This window comes from Megalops cyprinoides, chromosome 18, assembly GCF_013368585.1.
Source record: "Megalops cyprinoides isolate fMegCyp1 chromosome 18, fMegCyp1.pri, whole genome shotgun sequence".
NCBI classification, from domain to species: Eukaryota; Metazoa; Chordata; class Actinopteri; order Elopiformes; family Megalopidae; genus Megalops; species Megalops cyprinoides.
In genome coordinates this window covers 15,050,175-15,077,101 of record NC_050600.1, presented here as the reverse complement: position 1 = coordinate 15,077,101, position 26,927 = coordinate 15,050,175, and the positions used below count along the sequence as shown (strand labels likewise).

Genomic DNA, 26,927 nt, shown 5'->3' with positions numbered 1-26,927 from the left:
GTGCGGATTGTGAGGCTGCTGTTATATAGCCTGGCAACTCATCTCACTGTCTCCAGGTGTGTTTCCTGGCAACCACTGAAAGGTGCATTAGTGCCATGGGTCCAAGAAGAGGACCCAAAAAGCAGACTGCCATTTTTGTCATTATATATGTTTCTTAAAATGCATTTATACCCATATATAAAAGGTGTCACACAGAGGTCAGCATACAGAAAATGTGAGAATTTTTTTTTTTTTTTTTGAAAAAGAGTTTTAGAGATACTCTATCAAAGAAATCATTGATGGTCATTGTCAGCAATGGTTAAGCTTTGTGTGGTTGATGATCGACTGCTTTAGATCACTGCTTTGCTAGTAAAAATGCATTTTAGGAAACAATTATACTATTGATGTGCCAAGCTTGCTAAGCCATAGTTAGCGCTGTGATATAATTAGCTCTTCTCTGAGTTTAGAAAACTGCATGTTAGTAGGAGAAGATCGGGTTACGTTCCAGAAACATGCTAAGAGGTAGCCAGCCACAATGAGAAAAAAATGCCCCTGACAATACTCAAGGGTACCTCCAACTCATTAACAAAATAAAATGTTATTAGAATCTAAATTTTATAGTGACCCTCAAGTAATCTAATATCGTAAAAAAAACAATCGGTGAACTTGCACATTACATATAGGTTCTGGTATTGTTCAAGAGTTACAATCATCACTTCTTCAGAATGTGAAATTTAGGGCTGCCAGGCGAATGAAATTGTCCAGTGAACCACTGATGGTGATCCTCAGTATTTTTCTCAGTTAGCAGATGCTCTTATCAAGAGAGACTTACAAAGTACATCTAGTAAAAAGTGGGAATTCCCGTTTAAAATGTATCATGTCTTCTAAGAAGAGGCTGATGAGGATGTGGATGGCATACTAAAAGAATCTTATCTTATGCAAAAACTGTCACAGTAAATGTGAGAACACTGAGTTTTGTGAAAGATTGGTTAAGTTGGCCATAGAAAGAATGCAGTGACTATATGAGTTATCCCTGTTTGGATTCCACTTTTTAAGTGTTAGCATTTGTAGCTCATGGTAAGGTAATGTTGGCAACAAATTTTATTTACTGTTGACTCTTGATTGTTACCACTAGAGGGCAGCAGATTTACAGGGATGGAGGTACATCATCTTGCTTTTCCAAGTTGGACGGGCTGCTCTGTTACTTCATGAAGCCATGTGTTTTCACTTATTCACACTGTATTTCTGCAAGTGTCATACTTTTTTATAATTCTTATGAATTATGAACATTAGTCACACCCAGCAATGAAATGTTATCTTCTGAATGAAATTTGGTTGGCTTTTATTTTGTAGAAAGGAAGAAATTTTGATGAAGATTATGAAGATTTTTAAGGTGGCTGTATGCACATCAGTCCATAGTAATTATGGTTATGTTCCCCTATTGAATTCTTGAAAAAGTTGCCCTAGGTCTGTAGTGTTTGCCTCTGATTCTGCTTCTCTACAAAGAACAACGTACACAAAATGTAAGGCATAATTTAGCTTTAAGGACATATTCTGAGCTCAAATTTGTTTATGCCTAAACATTTAAAATCAGTACATTTCATGTTTTATACATTTACATGTCTTTTATTTGTCTTGTGCTGGAATATGACTCCTGAATATAGAATTATAATTAAAATTATGTCACAATTGAGCTGGTAAAGGACAGGCCCACCAGACTTGTACCTTCAATGTCAGCCAAGTATATGAAATTTTGCCACAGAAGGATCCTGCCTTCAAGTATACATTTACATTTGTTCATTTGGCAGATGCTTTTATCCAAAGCAACTTACATAGGTTACAGTTCTTTACAATGTTATCCATTTATACAGCTGGGTATTTACTAAGGCAACTGTGGGTTAAGTACCTTGCCCAAGGGTACAGCAGCGTCCTAGCGGGGATTGAACCAGCAACCTTTCGGTATGAGTCCTGCTCCTTAACCACTATGCTACACTGCCGCCCAAGTATACATAGGAGTATACATGAAATTTAGCCCGAGGCTCAAATTCTTCACATTCACTTATCAGGATTCCTAGAGCAAATGTTTGTGTAGCATTCTGTTAGAGCAGATAATGGGGGATGAGGGTCAAACAGGATAATCTGGTTTTCTGATATGGTTTATTTATGCAATAGTGTATCCTATACAAGACATTTTCATGTCATACATTAAGTACTTATCATTAAATACTTTCCTCTCATTATCTAATGTTCACCCTTACTTTCCTACCTGTCCACGCCTCAATAACCTGTCACGGAATGTACTAATTAAGTTTAATGTTTAAAAGTCTATTATAATTATGTAGGGCTACACTGTATTCCTCATGATGCTTCTGTTGTGAGCACCATCACAAACAACTGCACTGAACTGATTGTTACAGTATATTGCCATAGTTATTTGGAAAAATCATCTTTGGTAAAAGGTAAGTACAGTGCCAGCTACGAGAAAAAGGGGAAAACTACTGACGCCTGTCAAGCAGAATGAGAACGAAGAAACTTCAGAGAGTTACTTTTGGGTATTCATGAATGTCATTGTAAGGCAGACTACTATAACAATAAAGAATACAAAATGCATATGAACAGAACAGCTTTGTACACAAAGGACAATTAGCCTATGTTAGGGACATGACTATACATTAAATCATTACATTTAATGTTGCCTTGATGCAGTTGTTTCTGGGGTTTCTACAGCTACAGGTATCGACTTACTGAACAGTGCAGTGTACAAGTGAAAACTGTTTTTAGACTTGAATAATATATGGCATGACATTAAAACAATTACCAACCTACGTAACGTATGCTTCACATTTACAGTGACGAAAGCATACAGGATGTCTAGCGGCGGACACGTGGCATATTTCCTTGAAAACCACTTTAAAAACTTTATGGACAAATTTGATTATTTTTCTATACATTGAATTTCAACTTAACTGTGGCTGACTAGATAACTATTACTTAACAGTTGTATCATCCAAATTAGCTGGACATTCCACGTATCGCATTCATGTCGCGGGTATCAGTTCCTCTCCAGTTCTGATATATTTGACGTTGGTTAGGAGTGTAAATACCGAGAGTAACATTATATAGACTCCGCTTCCTGGTGCGGCGCGTTATATCCTAGTGTGCGCCCACGCTAATGCTGCTAGCCGGAGGTTGGTGCATGTGGGGAAAAAAAACTTTTCATGTACGAACGGAGGTGACGGACACCACCAGCGCTGTCGAGAAAAAAACCGATTGGGAGCACAGCACTACCAGCCGAGCGGATCCGTATGAGAGGGAGAGGTAGCAGGGAAAACTGCTTGCAGGACTCAGGCTCGGCAAGGGGCAGTGAGCCACTGCAGCTCAACTGTTAATATCCTCTAACTACAGTTATTCCAAAAATGAGGTTAAAAATTGGATTTATTCTTAGGAGTTTAGTTGTCACTGGTACGTTTTTAGGTTTGGTTGTGCTTTGGTCCTCTCTCTCTCCGAAATCAACCGACGACCCCTTTGGTCGAGTGGTAGGTAGCTAGCTATGGACATTTTGTCGTAATGGTTCTAAAGCTTGTTTTAATTGTGATTTGAGTGAAACTGAACGAGATCTTTCATTTTCAAATGGATTTGTTTGCATTTCAGTGGTTCGCTAGTCGCTAGCTAGCTGGCTGGCTTCCTACTAGTGAGCAACCAACAAGACAACCAGACAGGCTCGTTGTCATGGAGATTACCCAACCATGGAGGATAACTAGCGGTGTTTTTGTTTGTTTGTATCAAGCGAAACGCGTGGTACTCAGACGTCGAGACGCTCTAGATTGCTACATTAATCTTATATTTTACAGTGCTACGTGGCTAGCTATAGCTACAGTACTATAGCGAGAAGTTGTAAATGTCCTCCCCGGTGTCATGAAATCGCGTGGGCAACGCGTAAACCCGGAAGACGGCGGTTTGAAATATCGCTAGCTATGAACTGTTGTACTAGCTACATTCGCTCTTAGGGCTGTGGCCTCAGTCAATATAACACTTGCAAGTTTGCTAGAAAGTGACTGAACGTTAGTTAAGCCTTTAGGTAGCCGGCAGCCCGTAACATATCTGGAAACTATTTCGCTGTTTGTGTTGTGAAAACTCATGTTCGTCAGCGATTTTTAGTGTCTCTCTAGTTAACATAGTAAAGCTACCATTCTGTATGATGTTATGAAGCTAGCTAGCTGTTTAGCATTGCTAGTTAGCTAACCAGCGAAATAGTTTTGAGGACATTTCATGGAAAGCCTTTTGCCAGAGCATAATTTGTTGTCTGCGCTAAGTAGGTGGAAAGTTTGCTACCAACAATTTTTTTCTTACCGTTGGAATAGCTAAATTAACTGAAAGCAAGATGACCAACGATTAACCCACACAATTGAATTTGCAATGGCTTAGGAAGTTCATCAATAGCTTTCAAAACAGGAACAGTAACTAACTTTCCTTTGAAAGTATCTGGCTGACGTTAGCTGTCAAATTCCACAGGATTTCACCTTTGTTTAAATCCATATTTTGGGTTATATAGTAATACTTGGGAACCTTATTTGTAGTTTCTGTTGAGTTTTAAGAACACCCCAACTGGGCAATGAAATCCAATCTATGAAGTCAACCTATTAGGTCCAAACCCAAGGGCGTAACTTTGGGTTGAACATTGGGGGGGTTGAGATCTCCATGAAAATGATTATTTGGGGGGGTTGTATTGGCCGGTTTTGATTATTAGGAGGGTTACAACCCCCCCCATCCCCCTGTAATTTACGCCCATGTCCAAACCTATGAAGTCACCAGTTGAGGCAGTTTGTTATCCCATGTAATTTCGTGTTGGACTTATTTCCTCTCTAGTTGTTTAAGGCTTAATTTTTATAATTCCTAAAATGTTACAGTTTTTCTGTTCACAGCAATATATTATAACATAATGTATCACAACAATATTACGAGAAAGGTATACTTAGTTATATGAGATATGTATGAAACAACCAGTATGAAAAAACTACAGTTAAGGTGTCATTTTATTTTTTTATGTTTAGGTGCAACTCATTCTTGTTCTTTGCAGGGAGAAAGAGATGTCATTAATGCCTTGCCAGTTGACAAGAGTGCCATTTTGGGAAAATTTAAGCCTGTTGTCCCTTGGCCTCACGTGGAAGGGGTAGAAGTTGACTTGGAGTCTATACGACAGAAGAATGAAGCGAACAATGGGGGCCCACAGAACCCGCAAGGCAGAGTGCAGAAACAGGAGAATGTCATGCAGAAACAGTACATCACCTTTAAACGTCATACACATGTCTACTCGGACCCTGTTCTGAAACGTGGCGTACCGGGGAACTTGGAGCCAAAGGAACCCGAGTCTCAAGGAGTCCCAGATGGGCCAGGGGAAGGAGCCAGGCCGCTTGTCCTTGGGCCAGACTACAAAGACGCCATCCAAGAAAGCATCAAAGAATTTGGCTTCAATATGGTGGCCAGCGACATGATATCCTTGGATCGCACTGTAAAGGACTTGCGCCATGAAGAGTGAGTGACCCTTTTAATTACCCTGTGTGCTCATATTCTGGAGTCTAAATGCTCAGTCACTGATGACAGTAACAATGATTTGATAAATGTTTACCTAACAGCTAAGGGCTTCTGGGAGTATTACCTGTTATTTTAAAGGTACAAACTTGCTGCCATAACTGCATTATTTATCCTTTTTAGGATAAGGCAGAACTTACTTCTGTTTCTTTGTTTGCACTGCTTCCTTAAAATGCATCCTAGTAGAATGTCTACTTGGTAGTTCCACCATTTCCACCAAAGTGGCTTTCTGACCTTTCACATTGAACACTCCTAAAGAACACACACAAAAGGTACAGATCATAATTGCTTCTATATCTACAAGTAGGTCATAATGCAATAAAATAAATACAACTACTTTTAAAATAAATAATTAGTTGGCAAACTCTTAGTATGGCTCAGTATAAGGCTAGATTGTTGATAGAAGCCACGTTGCTACACATTCCTGCTGCAGGCTGTTTGCCCTAGTGAGCCACAGCCCTTGTGCTGAGGTAATTGTCTGATCCAGACAAAAGGACAGAGTGACTGAATGAAAGTAAAATGGGTCCTTGCCAGGTGTGAAGGTGGAGCCTTCACCTACATTGCAAAGTACCCAATGACTCTAAGTATGTTTGCTAAAGCCAGTAACAGATGCCATTTGTATTTGAAATGGAGTGAGCGTAGGAATGAATTACGGTTTTATTGTATACTTTGGCAATCTTCACTGTTGGTTTGCAGGTGTTGCCCGGTGTGTGAATCAGTCTTGTTTAAAATGGAATAATTGCCTCAGATCGCAGGTCATAGAATGGAACCCAGCCATTGGCTAAAAAGCCACACCTGCCTAACGAGCAGTGGTTAAAAGCAGTTGGGAGAGTTAATTGAGCTGTTAGTTGTGTTTTAAGTGGTGCTGTCATGACTCAGGGTCCTTACATGTGTCTGAAACTCTCTCTTTTGAGATAAGAATAGTTGGAATTTAAAAATATATATATAGATTTCAGTAGTAAGTTAATACAACATAACAGGAGATATGCATGCTTATCCTGTAGTGACCTATGCTATGCAAAATTACTTTGATAGTGAATTCTAGGCATATAGTTGTAATTCTAATTCACTGGATTGGTCAGATTGTGGCTGATCACACAGTAATACAGTTTGAGCAGTTACTGTGATAGCACTCCAAGTATCATACTATGAAAAGTAATTGAAATGGGAACACTAACATTTAATTTCTATAGGTCTAATTAAAAATACAATAAAAGAAGCTTTATCAGTGACAGACACTATAGGTCTACACTCATGTTTGTTCTGTTTTGATTAACATAAATATAATTGTTGAGAGAAGTATGCATTACTTTCTGGTAAAAGGGAAGTTGTGAGGATTGTCTGGATGGTAGGAGTTTTAAATGGCAAGATGCTAGATTTTGCCCATGGTGGCAAGATTTCTTGCAAAACTTTGAACTTGAGCAGATGTAAGATTATAGATGGAATATTTCAAGAGACATTTACTTGAGTCTAGTAGAGGAATATTCAACATGTCTTTTTATGATCAGGTTATGGTTGTCAGAATAAAGTGTTTACATGTCATATTTGGAGTCATGAAGTTTATTCAGGCTTACAAGTTATCATCAGTATTGCAGTGACATATTACTGTTATATCATAGTTATTGCGTTACTGCAAATGAGCAACATTGGTATCTGGAAAGTGCATAATCCAAAGGCACCTCCAGATGCCCGTCCATGCTTCATGTTTATTCAAATTTCTGGGGAGACCCCTGTTAAAGCTGTAAAGGTATTTATCACACTCTGTAACATCTGTAGGCATTATTATGCTAAGGTCTCTATCTCAGGTGCATTTTGATTTGGAATAGAAAAATGTGTGAAGCAGATTACTGTAGTGATCCATAACAAGCCGACTACATGCGCAGTGAGCACAGTCAGGCCAGATTACAGATATCATGTGTCGCATGGAAAATGGGGGCTATTCAGGAAAAGCAGACCATCTGACAATTGAGCCAGCTCAGCTACTTCTGTGGAATATGAGAGAAATTCTATGCCTTCACACATCCTGTTTCCAGGGAGGAAACTGCAAATATGCACTGTGTTCTTTTTCAAATGTTTATGCAGAAAATGATTAGAAAGTAGTTACATCTCCAGTAAAATTTAGGCAAGTATCCATATTCAAAATTATTCCTTACTTATAATTGAATTTATTATCTAGGCCAGCGTTTCCCAAACCTCTCCTGGAGGACCCCTTGTCCTGCATGGTTTAGAGCTCTCCCTGCTCCAGCACAGCTGATTCAGATGATTCAACTCGTTATGAACTTTAAATCAGCTGCTCCAGGAGAGGTTTGGGAAACGCTGATCTCCACTATTATCCTGAAAAGTGAAACTTTTAGGTTGCATAGGTGATTAAAGTAAACATATTTCAGAGTTCATATGGAGTGACCCTCTATGCATTTAGAGTAACAGGTTACTTTATGTACTCTCTAAGCTCTCAGTTTTCATAGATGTTCCTGGATCCTTTAATTTTTCAGCTCTGGAATCCTGCACTATATGTGCTAAATGTTTTTTACACAGGTGATTTTGCAAGATCCTGGACCCTGTGTTTTGCCCTTTGAGTCTTTTCAGCAGGTTTTGGGGGTACTGCTTCTAACAGATTTAAAAAAGGCAGTCTGGCTTGAATCACAACAGTGAAATTGCTACATGTGCTACAGAAACCTCCATGGAACTGAATGAACTACATACTCGTGCAATTTTGGTATGTGAGAAAACTGGTGTGGTTGGTGTACCCCAGGAAACAATTCAGCTGAGAGGCAGTCAAACTCAGTCATCAGTACTGAATTTGTAATGTGTTCAAACTTCATCAAGGCCATTGCATCAACGCTGCTCTGAAGACCAAAAAGCCCTCTTACCCTCTTACAGATGCATCCCTGAAACCCTTCACAGGGTGTGGTGGATGTGCATCTATCTAGCTGTAATGAGAGCTGTTATGTAGAGCGTGTTTTTCGTTCCCACACCATCGCTACCAGAGCAGTAATTAGGCTATGATTTGAGTGTCCCTACCCTTCCACAGAGTAGCCCTTCTTTAATTTTGACAGATAAAAGCCTACTTGTTTTGTTAAGGTAGCTGCTGAGTCAAGTATACATATATCTTATCACAGGTACATGTATACTTGTACCCAGAGGTGGACACCCTGGCTTCAGAAAGTAAAAGTCCTGCCACATATTTGTTCTAGCCATTCATTACACCAGCTGAATTTAATTAGCACAACTCCTCAGCCAGGTAGAAGAGCTTATTAGTGAAATCACCTTGTTTAGTGAAGGGCTGGAATAAATGCATGGCAGGACGTTTACCTTCTGAGGCTGGGGTGTCTGCTTGTACCAGCTTGTATCAGCTTTCTTTATCAGACCTTTTATGTACATGTAATTTTGACAGTAGAAAAAGAATGCACCTAAAACTGTTTTCCAGACAACCCATATTTATGTGTGTGTGTGTGTGTTAGTTACATACAGAAAAATATAGTTAACTTTGTCAGCCCTAGCTGTGCCATCACTGTCAAAACCATCGGTGACTTTTCGCTGGAGCGTTTGACAAGCAGCAGAACCTGAAGCCAAAACTTTGCATCCAAACTTTCAGGCAATGGGGTTAAAGTCTGAAACAGTTCCTGCATTGGCACAACTTCACAGTGGATTGGTGCTGATCACAGAAGTGGGAAACAATTGAGAAATTGTGAATTGTTAAAGTGTTTTGTTTTTTTTTTCTAGGTTTGGCAGCATTTCACATTTTATTGGTATTTCTTGAAATCTGTCCTCCTGGACTCAGTATTTGGATGAAATTTAAAGCTGGATTCAGGGCAGGAAAAATTCATACAGATCTGGTGGTTAAAAATTGCCATTGTCAAATTTTGGGGAGTATTTTGATGGCTGGGGAGCCCCTATACAGCAGTCTGTAGATTGTGAAGAGCGATGAGAGATTCAGCTCTGCCAGCGCTGGTCTCTTATCGCTCATGGTATTTCAGGGAGGTCTTTTGTTTGCTTGGGCAAAGTAGCCTATGGGGCTGGTTATTTATTAAATGAATTACCACAATGCAGCTCTCTTCTGCACATAATATATTCACTCATCTGTTTCCCCCTCCAGATGTAAGTACTGGTCTTATGATGAAAACCTGCTCACTGCCAGCGTCATCATTGTCTTCCACAATGAAGGGTGGTCTACACTCATGAGAACCGTACATAGTGTAATCAAGAGGACGCCCAGGAGGTACCTTGCTGAGATTGTGATGATTGATGACTTCAGCAACAAAGGTAATGTAGCCTGTAATTACTTGAGTGACTTTTCATTAAAGTGGTTTGCCTAACAGTGAAAACTCATTGATTGTCCCTCCTAGCATTTTGCTGTCAATTATACAGCATTTCAGCAGCTAATTTCCAAATGTCACAACTGAGTACCGCTTTGTGTATTTCCTTCTTAGTGACTCAAGCCTGTCACAGAAGGCATCAGGACCATTCACAATCAAATGGATTGTGTTTCATAAACTAAACAAATCCACCCAAACCAGAGGCTGTGGTTTACTATGCTGTTCACCCCCACTCAAAAAGTATGATGGTTATGTGTCAAGATAATCAAACAAGCTGACGGATACATCTCCACATCTGTTCATATGATAACAACAAAAACCAAGAGGTCTGGCAAACTGCCTCACCTGATTTGATAAGAGGAAAAAGTTTTATGCATTCATTTTCTGTATCAAATGAAACGCGGGACGTAAATCGTATGCGACTATGAAATAATGGTGAAACTTGCAGAGGAAGGAAACAGAACAGAAAGTGAAATGGTGACTCATGTAAGATCACTACTGTCTATTTTCAGTATATATTATATTGAAAGTAATGTGCTTTGATACAAATAGGTCACGTACACAATGAATTTGCAGTTTGATATAACTAAAATACAAAGAAACTGTTAAATAATAAGGTAAAATATTCAATCATTTTGACATAATGCCTTCAGCAATGGTGTCATTCTAATGACAACCTCTTATGCTGAACCCTAAAATGTCAGCACAGGTGTACAAAATACAGAGTTGGAACTGCCAACAATACATTTAAGTCTGTCGATATGATCCTAACTCATGGTGTCAAATTTTTAGTGTATAAATCAAAAACGGGTGTGTACTGTAGACCAAGACATTTATAGTAGCTGCATTCATAGAAGATCCGCACTCATGTTTGTACCTATATATTTGTACTCAGCTGCCTGTCATGAACACAGTCACATTCACAGTTGTATTCTGGTTTATTCCTCTGTTCTTTTTCATCAGATCACCTGAAAGACAGGCTGGAGGAGTACATCAAAAGATGGAATGGGCTAGTGAAAGTATTCCGCAATGAGAAGAGAGAGGGGTTAATTCAGGCCAGGAGCATTGGGGCTCACAAGGCCACTGTTGGCCAGGTTTGTTGTTGTGCTCCATCTTTTATCCTTTCCTCTGCAGGCATTGCACGTGTGAGAATGCTAATTGCAGCACAACTATAAGTGCAATAATAATAATAATACTAATGATAATAATAATAGTAATATAATATCGTTATCCAGAGCAACTTGCGTAAGGCGGATGCATGCGAGACAAAATGACATGTATCCCACATGCCTAATTCAGTTTCTTTCCCCAGGTGCTGATCTATCTGGATGCACACTGTGAAGTTGGAGTGAATTGGTATGCCCCACTGGTGGCTCCGATCTCTAAAGACAGGTAGTACTGACTCTGAAAACATGCAGGTTTTTTTTTTCTTTTGTTTTAGCTTTTAATGAGTTTTTAATGAGCAAATGGAGAAATAAATCCTGTAGTCAGTAACCCCATACTTTTTTCCTTTATACTTGTCATTGCTAAGTACACTGTTTTGTCTTTCGTCCATTGAGTATGTTGAATTTATGCAGTGTACTTCTGTAGTGATTTCTGTAAGGGATGCTGATATGAGCATAGAATGTAGACTCGTTTTTGTAACAATATTTCATTGTTCCAACAGTGTGACATATACTTAAATGTTGTCTCTCGTTAATATTCCAGAACCATATGCACAGTTCCTTTAATAGATTACATAGATGGCAATGATTATACATTAGAACCTCAACAAGGTGGAGATGAAGATGGTTTGGCCAGAGGTGCCTGGGACTGGAGTTTGTTGTGGAAGAGGGTGCCATTAAACAGCAAAGAAAAGGCTAAAAGAAAGCATAAGAGTGAGCCATACCGGTAAAGCAACCAGGGTCTATTTCACTCTACCTCATCCGTATTCATCTAAGCCCATCTTCTTTTTGTTTGTGTTTTGGTTTGTTTCTGTGCTGTCATTCCCCATGTTTGCCTGCCGCTTGTGTGATGCATGGATCCCCCCAACCTCCCCCTGCTACACCCCCAATCTATCCCGTAAACGCCCCAGAACTGTGTGCACGGTGCCTCTCATTGACTCCATAAACGGCCAGACTTACAGCATTGAGCCACAAGGGGGAGGGGATGAAGATGGCTTTGCAAGAGGAGCATGGGACTGGAGCATGCTATGGAAACGTATCCCTCTCACTAGCAAGGAGAAGCAGAAGAGATTAACTAGAACTGAGCCATATCGGTAATGAATGAAAAAGCAACAAATGCACTCTACACTTTAATATAAAGGATTGACATAACCTTGCTAGTGCCTGTAATCTGTTGATGGTCATTTTAATATGATTCTCATATTTCAGCATGGCATTTCACTGCATTTGGGGGGGGGGGGGGCATAGTCTTAAAGGACATGATGTAAGGGATTGCATAGCGTTTTACTCTGAAAGCATCTCAGAACTGTACAGCAGAGCTCAGAGAATAAAATGACTTTTAGGTATAGCATTTTACAGGACCCATATTGCTTGTCCACTAATTCAGAACTGACATCTAACAAAACTACTAATAATAACAGTACATTTAGAAAGTTATGTTTTAGAGTGTATACCATTTAGCACGTTTTAATAATTTGTTACCATGTTATTTATTACCAGACAACTGCCTTGCATCATGGAGCATAATTCTGAGGCACTGTTCATTTAGTTCTGCTTCTTCAAATATCTTCAGTTTACTCATCAGATTGGATACTGAAGCTCCATCATTTTCTGTTTAAATCAAATTTTTACCACTAAGTAAAACAAGCCTTTTAGTCAGTTTTTATCTATGTATCACACATGAATAAAAAGGTGAGGTTTTGCCTGACAATGGCATTATTTCTCATCCAAGGGTATACTTGCATGTCAGTGTTCTGATTCTTTTAACAAGATACATTTGGTTCAGTACCAGAATAAATGGCCAAGTCATCTGTAATTAAATTAAATGCATGTATAAAATTTGGAAGGGGAATAGTATATAATATTCAAGTGTACTGTAGGCAAAGTGCACTGTTATATAATTAGCAAGTTAGCCAAGTAAAAAGAGGACGAAGGCTGTTGGAGAATATTATATAAATGACAGTACATTTTGCTTCTTATAATTATAAGTCGGTACCTGTTTTTTTTTCTTGCATCAAAAAGCTAAATATTTTCTCCAAATTTAGTTTTAAAAATGAACTGGGCTAAATTCCTGCATTTCTTTCTAAAAAAAAAAAAAAACAAACCAAACAAAAAATGGGGATTATTCATAACATCATTATCACAAAGCAGATCAGTTCCTATATTCTAGTTGTTCAATCCATTATGATTCTTGGAGGCCATGTTATGGACCTTATGTGGGATTGAAAGAGTACTGGTTTATAATAAAGAAACGGGAGCCACAAACTCACCATACAAAACAAATTCCAAGTAATATTTTACACAATAGAGACCACTATTATGGGGATTTGCATATATTTCTGTTTTTTGTTGCCCTTTTTGTGTTCGTAAAATGTCTGAAGACATTTTGCTTTTTATCTTAATTTTACCCATGCTATGTAGCCCTATGTTATTCTTACACCCTGCATTTTTCTCTTAGTTTACGTAAAAGCATGTTTATTGATGTTTGATATTGGACTGCTGTGTGTCTCTCAGATCTCCTGCTATGGCTGGTGGACTTTTTGCTATAGAACGAGATTTCTTCTTTGAACTGGGGCTGTATGACCCTGGTCTTCAAATCTGGGGAGGAGAGAATTTTGAGATTTCCTACAAGGTAAACAAACAAACGTGGCACTTATTCATTTCAGAATGGGGAAAAAACTTTCAGGGTGACCTGGTACTATACACAAGGATGGTAAAGCATAAAATGGTTGTGGCATGTATAATAACCATTCATTAGCTTAATATTTATGATAAACAGACTGAATAATTTAAATAGTTCCTACCAATAGTAGAATATTGCTTTGGTTTGTAAACAGTTAAACAGACACGATTGAATAAGATTTATCTTTAAACTGGACTGGCCATGAAATAATTGTTGAATGTAATGTGATTTTCAGTGAGGCAGAATCAGTGGCTAATCGTCAGTGGCTAAGCGTCAGGTTTACTCCATATAAATAGCTGTACCGTACTATATTCTCTCACCTCTAAAGTGTGAAGACATTACTTTTTTTTCAATCGCTTTTTCTGTCATCACACAGTTGGGTTGGTATTGCATCCTACTCTTGGCTGAATAAGATTTGACATCATGACAGGAAATGAAAAATGTCTGTAAAGCACACCAAATTATTTTCTTTGCACTGACAGATTTGGCAATGCGGTGGGCAGTTGCTGTTTGTACCCTGCTCTCGAGTTGGCCACATATACCGCTTGCAGGGCTGGCAAGGAAACCCACCCCCTGCCCATGTGGGTTCCTCTCCGACACTGAAGGTCAGATGTCTGTTATATCTGTATGCTCCGTTTCTCTATTTTTTAAGTCTTTGTTCAATAACACATTGTCAGCTTAGGCCTCTTTCCATGTTGAAAGAGAGAGGACGTTTCTGGAATGCCTTTTCATTTATGTTCATGTGAATGAGGTTCTCTTCATTTTGAATCTTCATTTTCATGTTGTTCTTTTCCCCTCAGAACTACGTTCGTGTAGTGGAAGTGTGGTGGGATGAGTACAAAGACTATTTTTACGCGAGCCGACCCGAGACTCGGACGCTAGCCTATGGAGATATAAGCCAGCTGAAAAAATTCAGGGAGGAGCACCAATGCAAAAGCTTCAAGTGGTTCATGGAAGAAATTGCTTATGACATCACAGCTCACTACCCACTTCCTCCCAAAAACATTGAGTGGGGAGAGGTACCTACACATTTTCAATGTTAAACGTAGACATATAAAAATCAGACATTATTTGAATATCATTGAGTAAAAATGTCAATGTTCTAAAAGTTGTCCTGTGATATTAGAGAATACTGACGACCAAAAGAAGACATTAAAAAAAACAGAACAGAATAAATGATCATGAAATCTTTTTTTTTTTTTCCCCAGATTCGAGGATATGAAACCAGCTATTGCATAGATAGCATGGGACACACTAATGGAGGCAACGTGGAGATAGGGCCATGTCATAGGATGGGAGGAAACCAGGTTAAGATTTATTTGGAATTTTTCCCATTATGGACTGGTAACGTGTTATTTCTCCCTACTGCTTTAATGATGCCAGTTAGGTTTCTATAACTGAATTGGCACTTTGGCTAATCCAAAATGACAGTCTCTCACAAATGCCAGAAGGATGGGCTCAGCTATGAGAAAATAAAATCAGTAAATCAGTACATTTTAAGTACAGTCTCACTGTAACTTGTTCCTCAGCTTTTCAGAATAAATGAAGCCAACCAGCTCATGCAGTATGACCAGTGCCTGACCAGAGGACCAGATGGGTCATCAGTCATTGTAACTCACTGCAATCTTAATGAGTACAAAGAGTGGAAATATTTCAAGGTCAGTGCTTGCATTCACGTTTCATCAGGTCAAAAGTCAAGGTTATCTCAAGTTCTGTGAGGGTGTTACATTATGAAATAAGAGAAATGATACAGAATTATAAAACTGGCCCATTACACCAAATAGAAATTGTCCATGACGTCAGCGGCATTGTGGAGCTGTTCTGCCCCACTGATAGCTCATGTCCTATAATAAGGCATCACTCAGTTAAACTGACAACAATATAATGTGCAGTATTCACCACAGATCCATTATGCATACAAACAATTAGCTTCATGGTGAGCTAAACAGATTTTCTTATGAAATGTGGAAAGGTATTGCAGTCAATACAAAGTATTGGAGTCAATACTCTTCAGCTAATGACGTTGCTGCTCTCTGCAGTTTTTTTAATTAGAGGATGACTCAGATTCAATTGCAGAATGGTAGACATGGCATACATTGGGGCAAGCCTGTTTAACATCTTGTAAATGTAGAGTGTGTATGTAATTGTTATTGTTATTGATCAGTTTATTGACATATCACTTTTTCCTCTGGGAGATGATATGATGCATGTTGAACATGCAGTGTACTTTTGTACCTCATTTTACAGGATCTCCATAGATTCACACACATTCCAACAATGAAATGCTTGGATCGATCAGATGTCCTACACAAGGTTTTCATTGGCACCTGTGATGAGAACAAAACCTCTCAGAAGTGGGAAATTAACAATATTGTAGCTGTATGAAACTGCCTTTACTACAGTATCTACAATCAAACTATACTGAAGGGATGGACAACACCAGTCATCTGTGAATCTGCTGTATTGGGAAGTTGGGTAAATAAGGAAATGAAGGAGAACTGAGAATGAGAGGGGTGCGGTGATCCTCTCAATTTTAAAATTGTTTACAACTAGTCTTTTTTTTTTCTTTTAATCATAGATCATGTTTACATCTTTTCTTCTTGATCTCCATATCTACAAAGGTACATCTTGGGGATTTAACTCAGGGGCCTTTCAAGCTTGTTGCGTTTTTAACTGCTTATTTAGATTAAGGGTGGAGGATGTGATAATCCATGGATATTATCTTAATAGTTACTTAACAATCTGAAAATAATCTCTTTTGCAATAAGGTATTAAAACCATTTGTGGTAGGCTCACTGTACGTTGTAGAAAGGTTCTTTTGAATACAGGAAACCAGCAATGAGGTAAATGCACACTTGATAAAGATGTTTTTATTATTTAGCAAATCATTTTGGCATATTTTGACTCTAAGTCAAAATGTATATCGCCAGAATATATTGAGCATCATGCCAGAATAATGAGTAATGACTCATCCATTTTAAAGTTCTTTAAAAAAGTTTGAACTTAATTTAATTCTTATGAGGGTACTGACATCTAGCACCCACAAGTCAAAGAAATATTGCACCAGAATTCTTCCGTTTGATTTAGCATTGACCCTAGAGACCCATTAAATGAGGACTTGCTGTTAAGCTTTGTCTCATTTAACCCCTAAAGTTTAACTATGCATATGCTTGGGATGTTGATGAACTAATGCAGAGGGCACATGTGGAAAATAATGCATCCCTGATTTGTATTATTTTCTGAGACTGTGAGATGCCACAATGACTCAATTCTTTTGAAATTGCACAATTTGTCTTAATTAAAACCACGGATTTTAAAGCTCAAAAGGAGAGAATCAGCCATTCAATGACAAAGAATTAATTGCAGAAGGGCAGTGCTCTGTTGATGGCTTGGATTCACTTCGTTGCAATGATTCTTGAGTGTGTTGTCTTTGTGAAATGTATTGTTGAATATCAGACTTTATTTTGTTGATTTGCTCTTTATGTGGTGTTGTGTGAAAGGTCTTTGGGATACAGATATTAAATATTTTATATTTAGCCCAAACAATTCACACTGTAAATGACTATTGTTCATACATTTGTTTTTGGGGAGTTCCTGTAAAAATGTCAAATAATTTTAATATTGCATTTTGTTGATAGATCATGACTGAAAAAAATAGTAAACGTAATGGCCTGTCTACAAGATAAGCTGTGCAATCTGTTGATTTAGGAATTATTTTAATATAATTATTGTACATGTAAATAACTTGTTTCATTGATTTGAAATCATTATGGAGATTTAGTTGGTCCTGGGCGATGGTGTAAATATCTAACTTAAATATTGGTTCTTTCTGGTCCTCTATGAATAAATGGAGTTATCTTTTGAATTATCGTTTTTGTCTTTAGAGGTGCAATGTACCAGAAAGATTTTAGACAAAAGTATTAACATATCACAATGGCTACTTTACCTCCAGCTCTAGCTATGGACAGTTTAAACAAAATATTCAATGTTCTTTTGTGACCAGTTTCCTACTTAAACTATGTAACAATTCTGACTGAATGACCAGGTGAAGTAGCCAGATTCATGTTCAGAGTGGCACACAATTGAATCAGTTACCCAGAATTTCACAAGTGTTACCAAAACAGCTAAAAGTATACCTCATGAAGTGTGTTCTAAAGAAATAGGCAGCATTATGCAAGTATCCTCATTAAATGAGTGATGCTTGTCTATGAAACGTTTAGTATAAAATCCTATTTCTGCTGTATGTATGGCTGAATGCATTTGCTGAAAATCAGTCTAGGTACTAGAAATATTGATTCTGGATTTGAATTCTTTACTTCTTTAAAGTAATAAGATTCCACCCAGCAGCAACTTTTCAGTTTTCTCCCAAATCTAAGTATAAATCAACAAAAATTTTCAACTGTTTTGAAAGCTTCAATTAACTTAACAGTACTCATTTACATATACAACAGAATGATTGCTTACCATGACAAATCTGTATTCAAAATAATTTTTAAAAAATCAAATTGCCTGACATTTTGAAAAGGTCTGTGCATTTCTGTCCTGATGCTATTACTCAGGGCTGAAAAACCCTATTGACAGGAATGCACAATAAGTAAATTTTTAAACAAAGAATCAATGAATGTACACAATTTTATTATAAAAATACAACCTACACAAGGTTGTGACAAATGTGTATGTTAAAGTTAAAAATACCAGTTTTACAAACCTAACAAAATATTGTTTATTCTTTTTAAAAATGACAGTGGAAAATGGAAAGCACCATACTAACCAAAACAAAAGAGCAGGTCTCTGAAAAGCTACTACATACTTTACAAAACAGCACAATGTGTATTACACACATTACACATTTTTGTTCATTCTTAAAATACTACTGTTGGGCTGCATTCAGGTGGTTCACATTTTTTTTTTCCTCTGTAAGCTTTACAGCTCAGCTCAGACTGGTACATTTTAGTCGTCATCTTCGTCGTCGTCCTCATCATCGTCCTCGTCTTCCTCATCATCATCATCGTCCTCCGCTGGCTCTTCAACCCTCATGGTTGACGCTGCTGGCCGACCCGAACCCTTCTTGCTCACATCACCCTTTCCACGGTATGCTGCAACCTCCTGTGAAGTGAGCGTTTCCAGTTGTTTTTGAGACTAAGGTGAATGCAGTTTGGTTTAGTCCATCTCAAAACTAATACACGGATGGGCTCCTAATCTTTGTCAGATTTACTCAGCACTTTTAAAATATTCGTCATATGAACAAACATATGCTTTAAACTCTATGTTCCAAGTTTTGCTGTGTCAAATTTAGCTCATACCAAGTCTTACTTTTTAATGTATGTTCAGGTCCTGATATCTGAGTACACATTGACCTTTTCTTTGTGATTGCTAACATGGACATATAAACTATGCACACCAAAATATAAATTATGGGGGAAGCCCTAATGAAGTCAGGAAAGAAATCAAATTTAGGATTAGAGCAACAATGACAGTATTTCAGACATTCTAGAGGAAAAAAACACCTACCTTTTCGTATTTCTCCCTCAGTTTTGCTGCCTTTTGTTCGAAAGGGGCCTTGTCTTTGGCTGACTGCTTGGCCCACATCTCTCCAAGTTTCTTTGCGATTTCCCCGATGGTAATACCGGGGTTTTCATTCTTCAAAGTCGATCGGTGCTCAGAACAGAACAAGAAGAATGCAGATCTGTGCGCAAAAGAAAAGTGCACATGAACATGCAAACGAGTGTGATGGTAGCCCTTTGTCTATTGCTACGTCTAGTTTTAGATAATTTTACCATATCGCGAAAATATGACACCCACTTCAAAAAATAGCACTAAATTACTTACGGTGGGCGCTTGGGGGCATTGGGGTCTTTTTTCTTTCTTTTGTTTGACCCTTTAGGGGGTATGTAGCCTTTCATCTCGCGGTCGTAGCGGGCCTTGTCTGCTTTGGCCATGTCTTCAAACTGGGCCCTCTCCTTTGCTGACAAATTCTGAAAAAAAAGAACTACAATTAGCTTGGTAAAGAGACAGTTAAGATAGCTACCCGGGCTAACGAATGTATCTTTTCATGCTGCCGGTTTCAATCCCTAGAGGACAGGCCACTTAAAACCATCCATGCAATGCTTTCCCCTTTCCCTCCACCAGGACAAAAACATTACACAATTGCTACCCACCTTCCATCTTTCTGAGCATTTCTTGGAGAATTCCGAAAAGTTCACCGAGACGTCGGGGTGCTTCTTCTTGTGTTCCTCCCTACACGTCTGGACGAAGAAAGCGTACGAGGACGTCTTCCCCTTCGGCTTATTAACATCTTTCACCATGGCTGTAAGGATCTGCAACATAAAAATAGCCTCGGTCTTGAGCTACCCAGCTAGCTAGCCAAATACCGTTAACGTATTAACATACTCGCTAACGAAAAGTAAAACCAGATATGCAAACTTATAATCACCGTTAGTAAACACAGCCCTAACACAGCTAGCGAACGTTAATTTTAGCCATATGCAAATCAGTCAACACTACCAAGCCATCTGGCTAGCACCTTTGAACAGGGCATTGTCAGAACAATAGATGAGCCCCTCCATTTTTATTTCGCGCCCAAACCCGGTCCTTCTTTTATGAGACCACATTCAAGCAGCCAGTTAACCGATCAGATAAATCAGCTGCCTAGTTTCATTGCTGGCTAGGTTGGTAGGTCACTAAAAAACCGAAATGTAATCTAGCAAGCGAGTAATCGCGGCCAATTTGGCTTAACTACCGTTAGCTAGCAGACGTTAGCTGCGTTGCAGTTAGCTTGCTAGCAACGTGTTCTTACATTTGATTTAACCGACATTAGATAATTATCAAAATACCCCGACCTTTGTATATTAACGACTTCCAAGTTATTTCAGGGAAATGTCCGCTATCTATATGAATTAACAGAAACGGTAGAAAATGTTACAGCTTACTTGTATCACCCACCCACAATTCGAGCGTGAGCGCAACACAATTCCCTCTCTTCTTCTAATGACGTTTCCTTGCGAGCAGCAATGCATAAAATTTACAGATGAAATAGCGCCACCTGCTGCGCCGGAGTGTTGATCACATACGTTGAGGGGCCTATAGCAAATATTGCACAGCAGCCGTTCCGCACACCACAGAAACTAAATATTTGTTGTAGAAAATAAAATTAAACAGGGGACCGCTCTGAAGTTCCTCATAAACTTTAGTTGCCCACCCATTACCAAACAAAATGTGATACAACATACAACAACAGTAGCGTAGGACACATACATGGAATAAATATGTTATAAATGAGGTAGATATGAACAGTTATTGCACAATGAACATGAATTAAAGAATATGTGAGTAGATTATGGATATGTACAATTATTAATTATACACAACTATTGCACTGTGTTATATACAGGTATTGCGCAATAAGCATGAGATAAAGTGTACCTGAGTGCAGGCTATGGATATGTACAGCATGTGTGGTGTTGATTTGAGACTCAAAAGAACCATACTTAGTGGTGAGAATCTTCAGAGATCAACAGTAGCTTCTTTATAATAATGAAAGAAACTCACCTTGTTGGTATGTAAAATTATTAGATTTCATGCTTAATTTTAAAAAAGATCACTGACTAGTCAAGTTGGTGGCTAGGAGACTGCAAAATAACCAAGAGACAAGAGCAACCTTTCCCTGGGAAAAAAGGAATATATTGACATGCTTTTGTGGTTCAAGGCTTGACAATGTTCACACTTTCAGGGATCAAACACAGAAAACAGACAACAAGTGATAAAATGGTATCAATATGAAATTATTATTAATAATAATCAATAAATGATAAGTATTACTATTTATTATTAGCTCATAATGTTTCATGTAGATGTCTTTTTTATAACAATAAAATATTTGTTAGCCATCCTGTGTTCAGAGAATTGAACAAAGTCCCACATATCTACCAACCTTTGCACTAGAGGCTCCCACATTGCTCGTGTTGAACATGTGATTACCTTAAGAATTTATGACATGTACTCTTGAAGACATCAATAATCATATCTCCTGCCCTTTCAGAAAATGGCTTGATTTAGTGAATTTCATTCATTTTCAAGTTGTGCTCAATATGTGATTTTAATAGATGGCACTGAAAGTGATAACATTGTGTCTCTGAATAATAACAGGTATGATCTACTTATGTCACACAATGGTAGGATTTCTTGTCACTTGATTTCTGCCACTTCTGATAATAAGCCCTGCAATCATTCCAGAGTTATCTCGTGACATTCTAACTTCCCCATGTGTGATGGCTGAACAGAAAGTTTATGTACATAATGATCTTTTAGCGCCATCTGGTGTTATGTTGCATGCAACAACCGTAAATAGTAAATCTCCAATATTTACCAACGAAATTGGTTTCTCTTAAATCACTAATGACATTCAGGACCAATATAAACACGAACAACACAATTACAGCAAAATAAAACAAACTATTAGATGAAAAGAAGATTATTTTAAAGATAACATAGAACATTGCAGTCACTCTTAATAAAACGTTGATGGTTTGTAAAGCTGCATTAAATATCTTTCTTTGAGCCAGAGGACAAAAGCTTACAGCATTGACAATCTGTCGTTACTTCCAACTACATCATTGCTCACTGTAGCAATTATGATGGATGACTAATGTTCTTGAGCTGTTGCGCAGCAAGTATCTAAAAGCCTGTTGATTTATACTGTCTCCACCTCCTCAACAGAGGGTCGATGCTATAGCGTTTTTTGGGGGCGGGGTCCTGCTACACAGGGATTAGTGGCCACAGATGTTGGTTTTAGCCCAATTTTAAGTTAAAAAATCATCTTTTCAAATGCACTTATTCACACAGCCGACTGCCTTTGGATTGCTGTGCTCTTTAGAAGGCATTTAACATTGGAAAACAAAAGCCAAATTAAAGCTTGGAAGCTGAATGATTTGACAAAAAAGGTCAGTCCGATGATGTTATAGTACAGTGCATAAAACATCAAGTCAAACAAAACAAAATCAAAGTCCCTTTTTTATTATTTCAGTGAATGAAATGATCTTGAACAGTGACTCCTAAACCCACAATTTAAAGCAACAGAAGAATATGGGCATGCACACAGGTAAATGTAATGCTGGCTAGTGGTGGAGGTAGCAAAGAACATTGTTTTTCTATGCGATCGTGTCAGTGCACACGTTCCTGGTTCATGAGCGAGATGTTATTTATTATGTTAAATGAAAGGCTAGACACCCTTACATTCTGTATGAATAATCTGAGGCCAACCGAAAAGAAATGTTAGATGGAATCGTACTGAAGATAGGCAACGACTTCGATCAAACGCACTCTTCTGGTTTACCAACTCAAGCAATAGCCACCCTTAACAGTAGCCTACACCCCGCTAGGAAAGCTAACATACAGCTTGCATACACTTGAGTCACTACTCCAAAAATGAAAGATTTTGAAACGTGTATATCTAAATGTCCTATTTCTTTTGGTCCACGGTACCTTTTCACAAGGTGATAACCACAACACAAAATGCTATCTACAACTAGCAATTCCGCTTTTTAAACATTATGCTTTTGACCATCGTCGCTTCTGTGTGTTAGTGGTCTTATGAAAGCAAAATTCATTACTGCCAATAGCAGTAGTAGTGGTACTAGTAAAAGTCTGTATTCATGTTTCATTCGTGATTGTAATATTAAATTTATGTTTCTCGTGTTTAAAAGCAAACAATCCTTTCTACATTCTTCTTTAACATGATTAAATATTACATAATGTGTATATTATGTCTTCATTTCTCAAATATTAAGTAATTAATAACTATGGCTACGACCAAAATGACGAAACCCCCCAACCCACCCACTGATTATTCAATTTTCCCGTTTTTCCTTGGGAACTGTCACAACGTACCATCGCACAGTAGCAACAATGTTTCAATGTCAGGCTTTGCCAGATGCCAACATTTGAGACTGAGAGTCCACGTGCATTCCATCGCAGACTGTTGCAGCTGTTATTGCCACCTTCAATGTTTATTAATTTGGAAATATATATTATTCCAAAAGGATGATGCTGACAATTACTAGCCTAAATAACTACTGTATCAGCAGCAATAAAGAAAAGGTGAACCTGACATTCAAATGAAAAATAGCGAAAATTTGCGACAGCATGCATCTGCATTGCAAAGTAAACTGGACTTCACGAACAATGCCATGACAACTTGCCATGATTGAATTGACAATCTGTGTAGACATCCATTGTAACTATTTAAAAGGTTTAACTGAACTGTGCATTGAGAAGTAAACCATGTGACTATATCATAATACATATCACAATTTATTTTAACATGTGTACCCCATGTTCACAACTCTCCGCCGGGGAAAAAAACTAAGGCGAGAGAGAAAGAGAGAAACACAATCATTTTCATGAGATATCCTAGAAGTGACTGTTGAAGTGCTGAAAAGGGCCTTGAGTCTGCCGGCGCTCCACTATAGATGGCCAATACCTAGAAAAATATGCACAGCTCTTTTTATGACAAAGACCTTTCGTCTTGTAGCCTATAGCTCATACGCCCCCCTCCCCCCTCTCCACAAAGATAACAAGCAGTTGGTCATTTGTGGTCACGCGATTACCGTCCCAATCAAATGTGAATAAATTATTAATATCAAAATGTGCTGGGCGACATTTGACGCATATTATCTTGGATTATCGATGTACACTCCGCTGTCATGCATGGAAACCAATCATTATCTTGGCTTTATTTTATAAGGAAAAATCATTTTGCTCTACAGTTAAAACTCTTTTTTTCCTTAACATTCAGACTTTGGTCTTGAATTGATTATTGCAATTTTTTACGTGGGCTATATTCTCAAAGTAAAATCCCAGTCTATGGACCGCATGGCAGGGAGCTACCAACGCGATTCAGGCCTAATGACCTGACCTCCCCGTTACATTTTTCAAGCATAACCATGCCTATAATAATGTCTATATTTTCTGGCTGCCGATTATAGTTGCTGATATGTGTATACGAAGAGAAATTACTGAAGACGTTCATTTTTAAACCGCGTGTGCATACATGTGGTCATCTTCCTTTGAATGACAGAAGTTCCTGTATCTGTTAAGACAAGCGAAATCTGTAGGCCTATACCCAAGCAACGTTATAATACGAATTTAGAACACATAGACGGTCAGTATTACAAATTGTTTGTTTTGTTCATTCTATCGGCAGAAACCATAGTTTAAACTTAAATTGAAATATGTGTTAAAACTAGCCTATTGGGATTATTTATGATCCACACTGCATTATTCTCCGCGACATTAAACATTTGTTATATAACAGTGATTAGCTGAAATAACATTTTGCACCGCTAATATTATTTAAGTGCAATTTTAAGGACAGGGGGGAGCAGCTTTTCTAACAATCATATGTGGAAAAAAGACTGTCAGTAATCCTTTGGCATTTACGGTCTAATTAATGCGAGGTCTTGAGCTGTTTGTCATTAACTTAGACTAGCCGTTTTAACTTTTCTAATAGCACGCAAAATTGGGGGATTTACATGGACATTTATAAGGAAACAAGAGTGGCATGGTATAAACGTGCAATTAATTTCAAGAAGAAGCAAAATCAGACCCTTACTGGCTTTTTTTCAGGTGCAAAATCAGTCACTAAGATGTAGGTATGACATTTTGACTCCATTCATCTTATCAAAAGAAAGAGTATGATCCTCACGTTAGTGCAAAACATCGGTCTGGCTCACATCTGAACAACCAAACAAACATTCAGTACAGGAGAAACATAGGCAACAATCCCTTACCACATAGATCTCCTCCACTTAAAAGTGGGTTGGTTTTCTTTCAATATCCATTTTCATCCCTGGAAATTTTCATATAGCTATTCCGAAAATAATTTAGGAACAATTAAAATCAGGCACCAAAATAAACATTTTTCCAAGTCCACGGGTGTAAAACATTAACTATTTAAGCTCCAAAGCCCAAACGTGCTGTGGCCATCCCGTCCTTCCTTTTGTTTTCCTGTCATTTCTGCTGGGCGAATTTTTCAAATCTTCAGTCTGTAATAAACCAACATAAATGTAAATGAAATTTACAAAGACAACGTGTATAGATGTTGTGTCTTTTTGTGTTTTTTACATTGTCCATTATTCTGAATTCCTCACAGATGAAGTGAGCCCTGCTTGTAACATTAGTACATTAGTAACATTATCGATCGACATATGCAAAATGCAAAATGCAAAAAGCAAAAAAAAAAAAAAAGAAAAAAAAAGGCGTAAACATACATAGTCAGTGGAGCGAATGGTCCCTTATAAATTGGAGTATTGTCCACATAAAATGGCTTTCGATTTTATGAGTGGTGTGAATATATATATATATATATATATATATATATATATATATATATATATATATATATATATATATATATATATATACATATATATATATAATTTCCTTACCAATTCATTTTTTCTTTTTTCTTCTTTAACACCTGTCTTCATGAATTCTGCTGTAAAGGCCTCTGTTTCACCATTCTGCTCCTTTTTGTCCAGCAAGTCCATAAGGTAGGCGATGTAGCTAGTGGCTAATCGTAGTGTTTTGATTTTGGAGAGTTTCGTGTCTGCTGGGACGTTGGGAAGGCAGTCCCTCAGTTCGGCAAATGCACAGTTGATGCTTTGAGTCCTGCGCCTTTCTTTTCGGTTTGCCGTGCCTCTCCGTTTCATGGGACGGGGTATTATCCCAACTGTGCCAGTCCCAGAGCACGACTGATCGAGGTGGGGGTCGCTGGGAGCATACTTGGGGCTATTTGAAGGTGCCATGTTGTAGTCAGATGGAGGCATGTCTGGATGGCTAATAAGCCAACCGTGGAAATAAGGGTTTTCTTCATGGCAATGGCTTGCAGTTGCTGTGGTTGCGAAAGAATAGGCATCGTGGTGCATAACTGCATGCTGTTGAAATTCGCTAATTAAACTCATTGAGCCAGACCAATCACAGCGAACCACGCTGGTAATTAAACAAAGTTCTTCTGCCTATTGTTAATGTTCTAAGAAGTTGTACCCATAGACGCCTCATAAAAATAAGACAGGTCATTGATTGCCCACGCATGTATGTCTCAGATATGATCAATTAAGCCTAACACTAAAAGTTTTGTGTCATTGGACGAGTGTGTGCTTGTAAAATGTAAGCCTTTCTAAAAATCCACCTGTCAGTTAC

At 38.1% G+C, this 26,927-nt stretch overlaps 3 protein-coding genes across 4 annotated transcripts; 1 reads left to right on the top strand and 2 right to left on the bottom strand.

Annotated features, from left to right (window-relative positions):
- Window positions 1–3,333: 3,333 nt before the first annotated feature.
- Window positions 3,334–17,180, top strand: LOC118793220 (N-acetylgalactosaminyltransferase 7-like). Of its 2 annotated transcripts, none has more exons than XM_036551287.1 (12): window positions 3,334–3,515; window positions 5,057–5,511; window positions 9,665–9,831; window positions 10,848–10,978; window positions 11,197–11,276; window positions 11,959–12,141; window positions 13,562–13,679; window positions 14,213–14,335; window positions 14,531–14,749; window positions 14,939–15,037; window positions 15,260–15,388; window positions 15,978–17,180. In XM_036551287.1, the coding sequence occupies exons 1-12, from the start codon at window positions 3,396–3,398 to the stop codon at window positions 16,113–16,115; spliced, it is 1,962 nt and encodes a 653-aa protein (XP_036407180.1). In that variant the 5' UTR covers window positions 3,334–3,395; the 3' UTR covers window positions 16,116–17,180. The 2 variants fall into 2 exon arrangements, with proteins under 2 accessions (XP_036407180.1, XP_036407181.1); XM_036551288.1 differs by lacking the exon at window positions 11,959–12,141 and adding an exon at window positions 11,592–11,774.
- A 1,316-nt stretch (window positions 17,181–18,496) lies between these two features.
- On the bottom strand, window positions 18,497–20,727 carry LOC118793077 (high mobility group protein B2-like). The gene is made up of 5 exons (XM_036551051.1): window positions 20,660–20,727; window positions 19,889–20,047; window positions 19,560–19,705; window positions 19,242–19,416; window positions 18,497–18,836 (listed from the first exon to the last, which is right to left on the bottom strand). The coding sequence occupies exons 2-5, from the start codon at window positions 20,033–20,035 to the stop codon at window positions 18,681–18,683; spliced, it is 624 nt and encodes a 207-aa protein (XP_036406944.1). The 5' UTR covers window positions 20,036–20,047; window positions 20,660–20,727; the 3' UTR covers window positions 18,497–18,680.
- Window positions 20,728–25,675: 4,948 nt separating this feature from the next.
- On the bottom strand, window positions 25,676–26,689 carry LOC118793078 (heart- and neural crest derivatives-expressed protein 2-like). The gene is made up of 2 exons (XM_036551053.1): window positions 26,174–26,689; window positions 25,676–25,771 (listed from the first exon to the last, which is right to left on the bottom strand). Exons 1-2 carry the CDS (start codon window positions 26,687–26,689, stop codon window positions 25,676–25,678), a joined length of 612 nt encoding a protein of 203 aa, XP_036406946.1.
- Window positions 26,690–26,927: the final 238 nt, after the last annotated feature.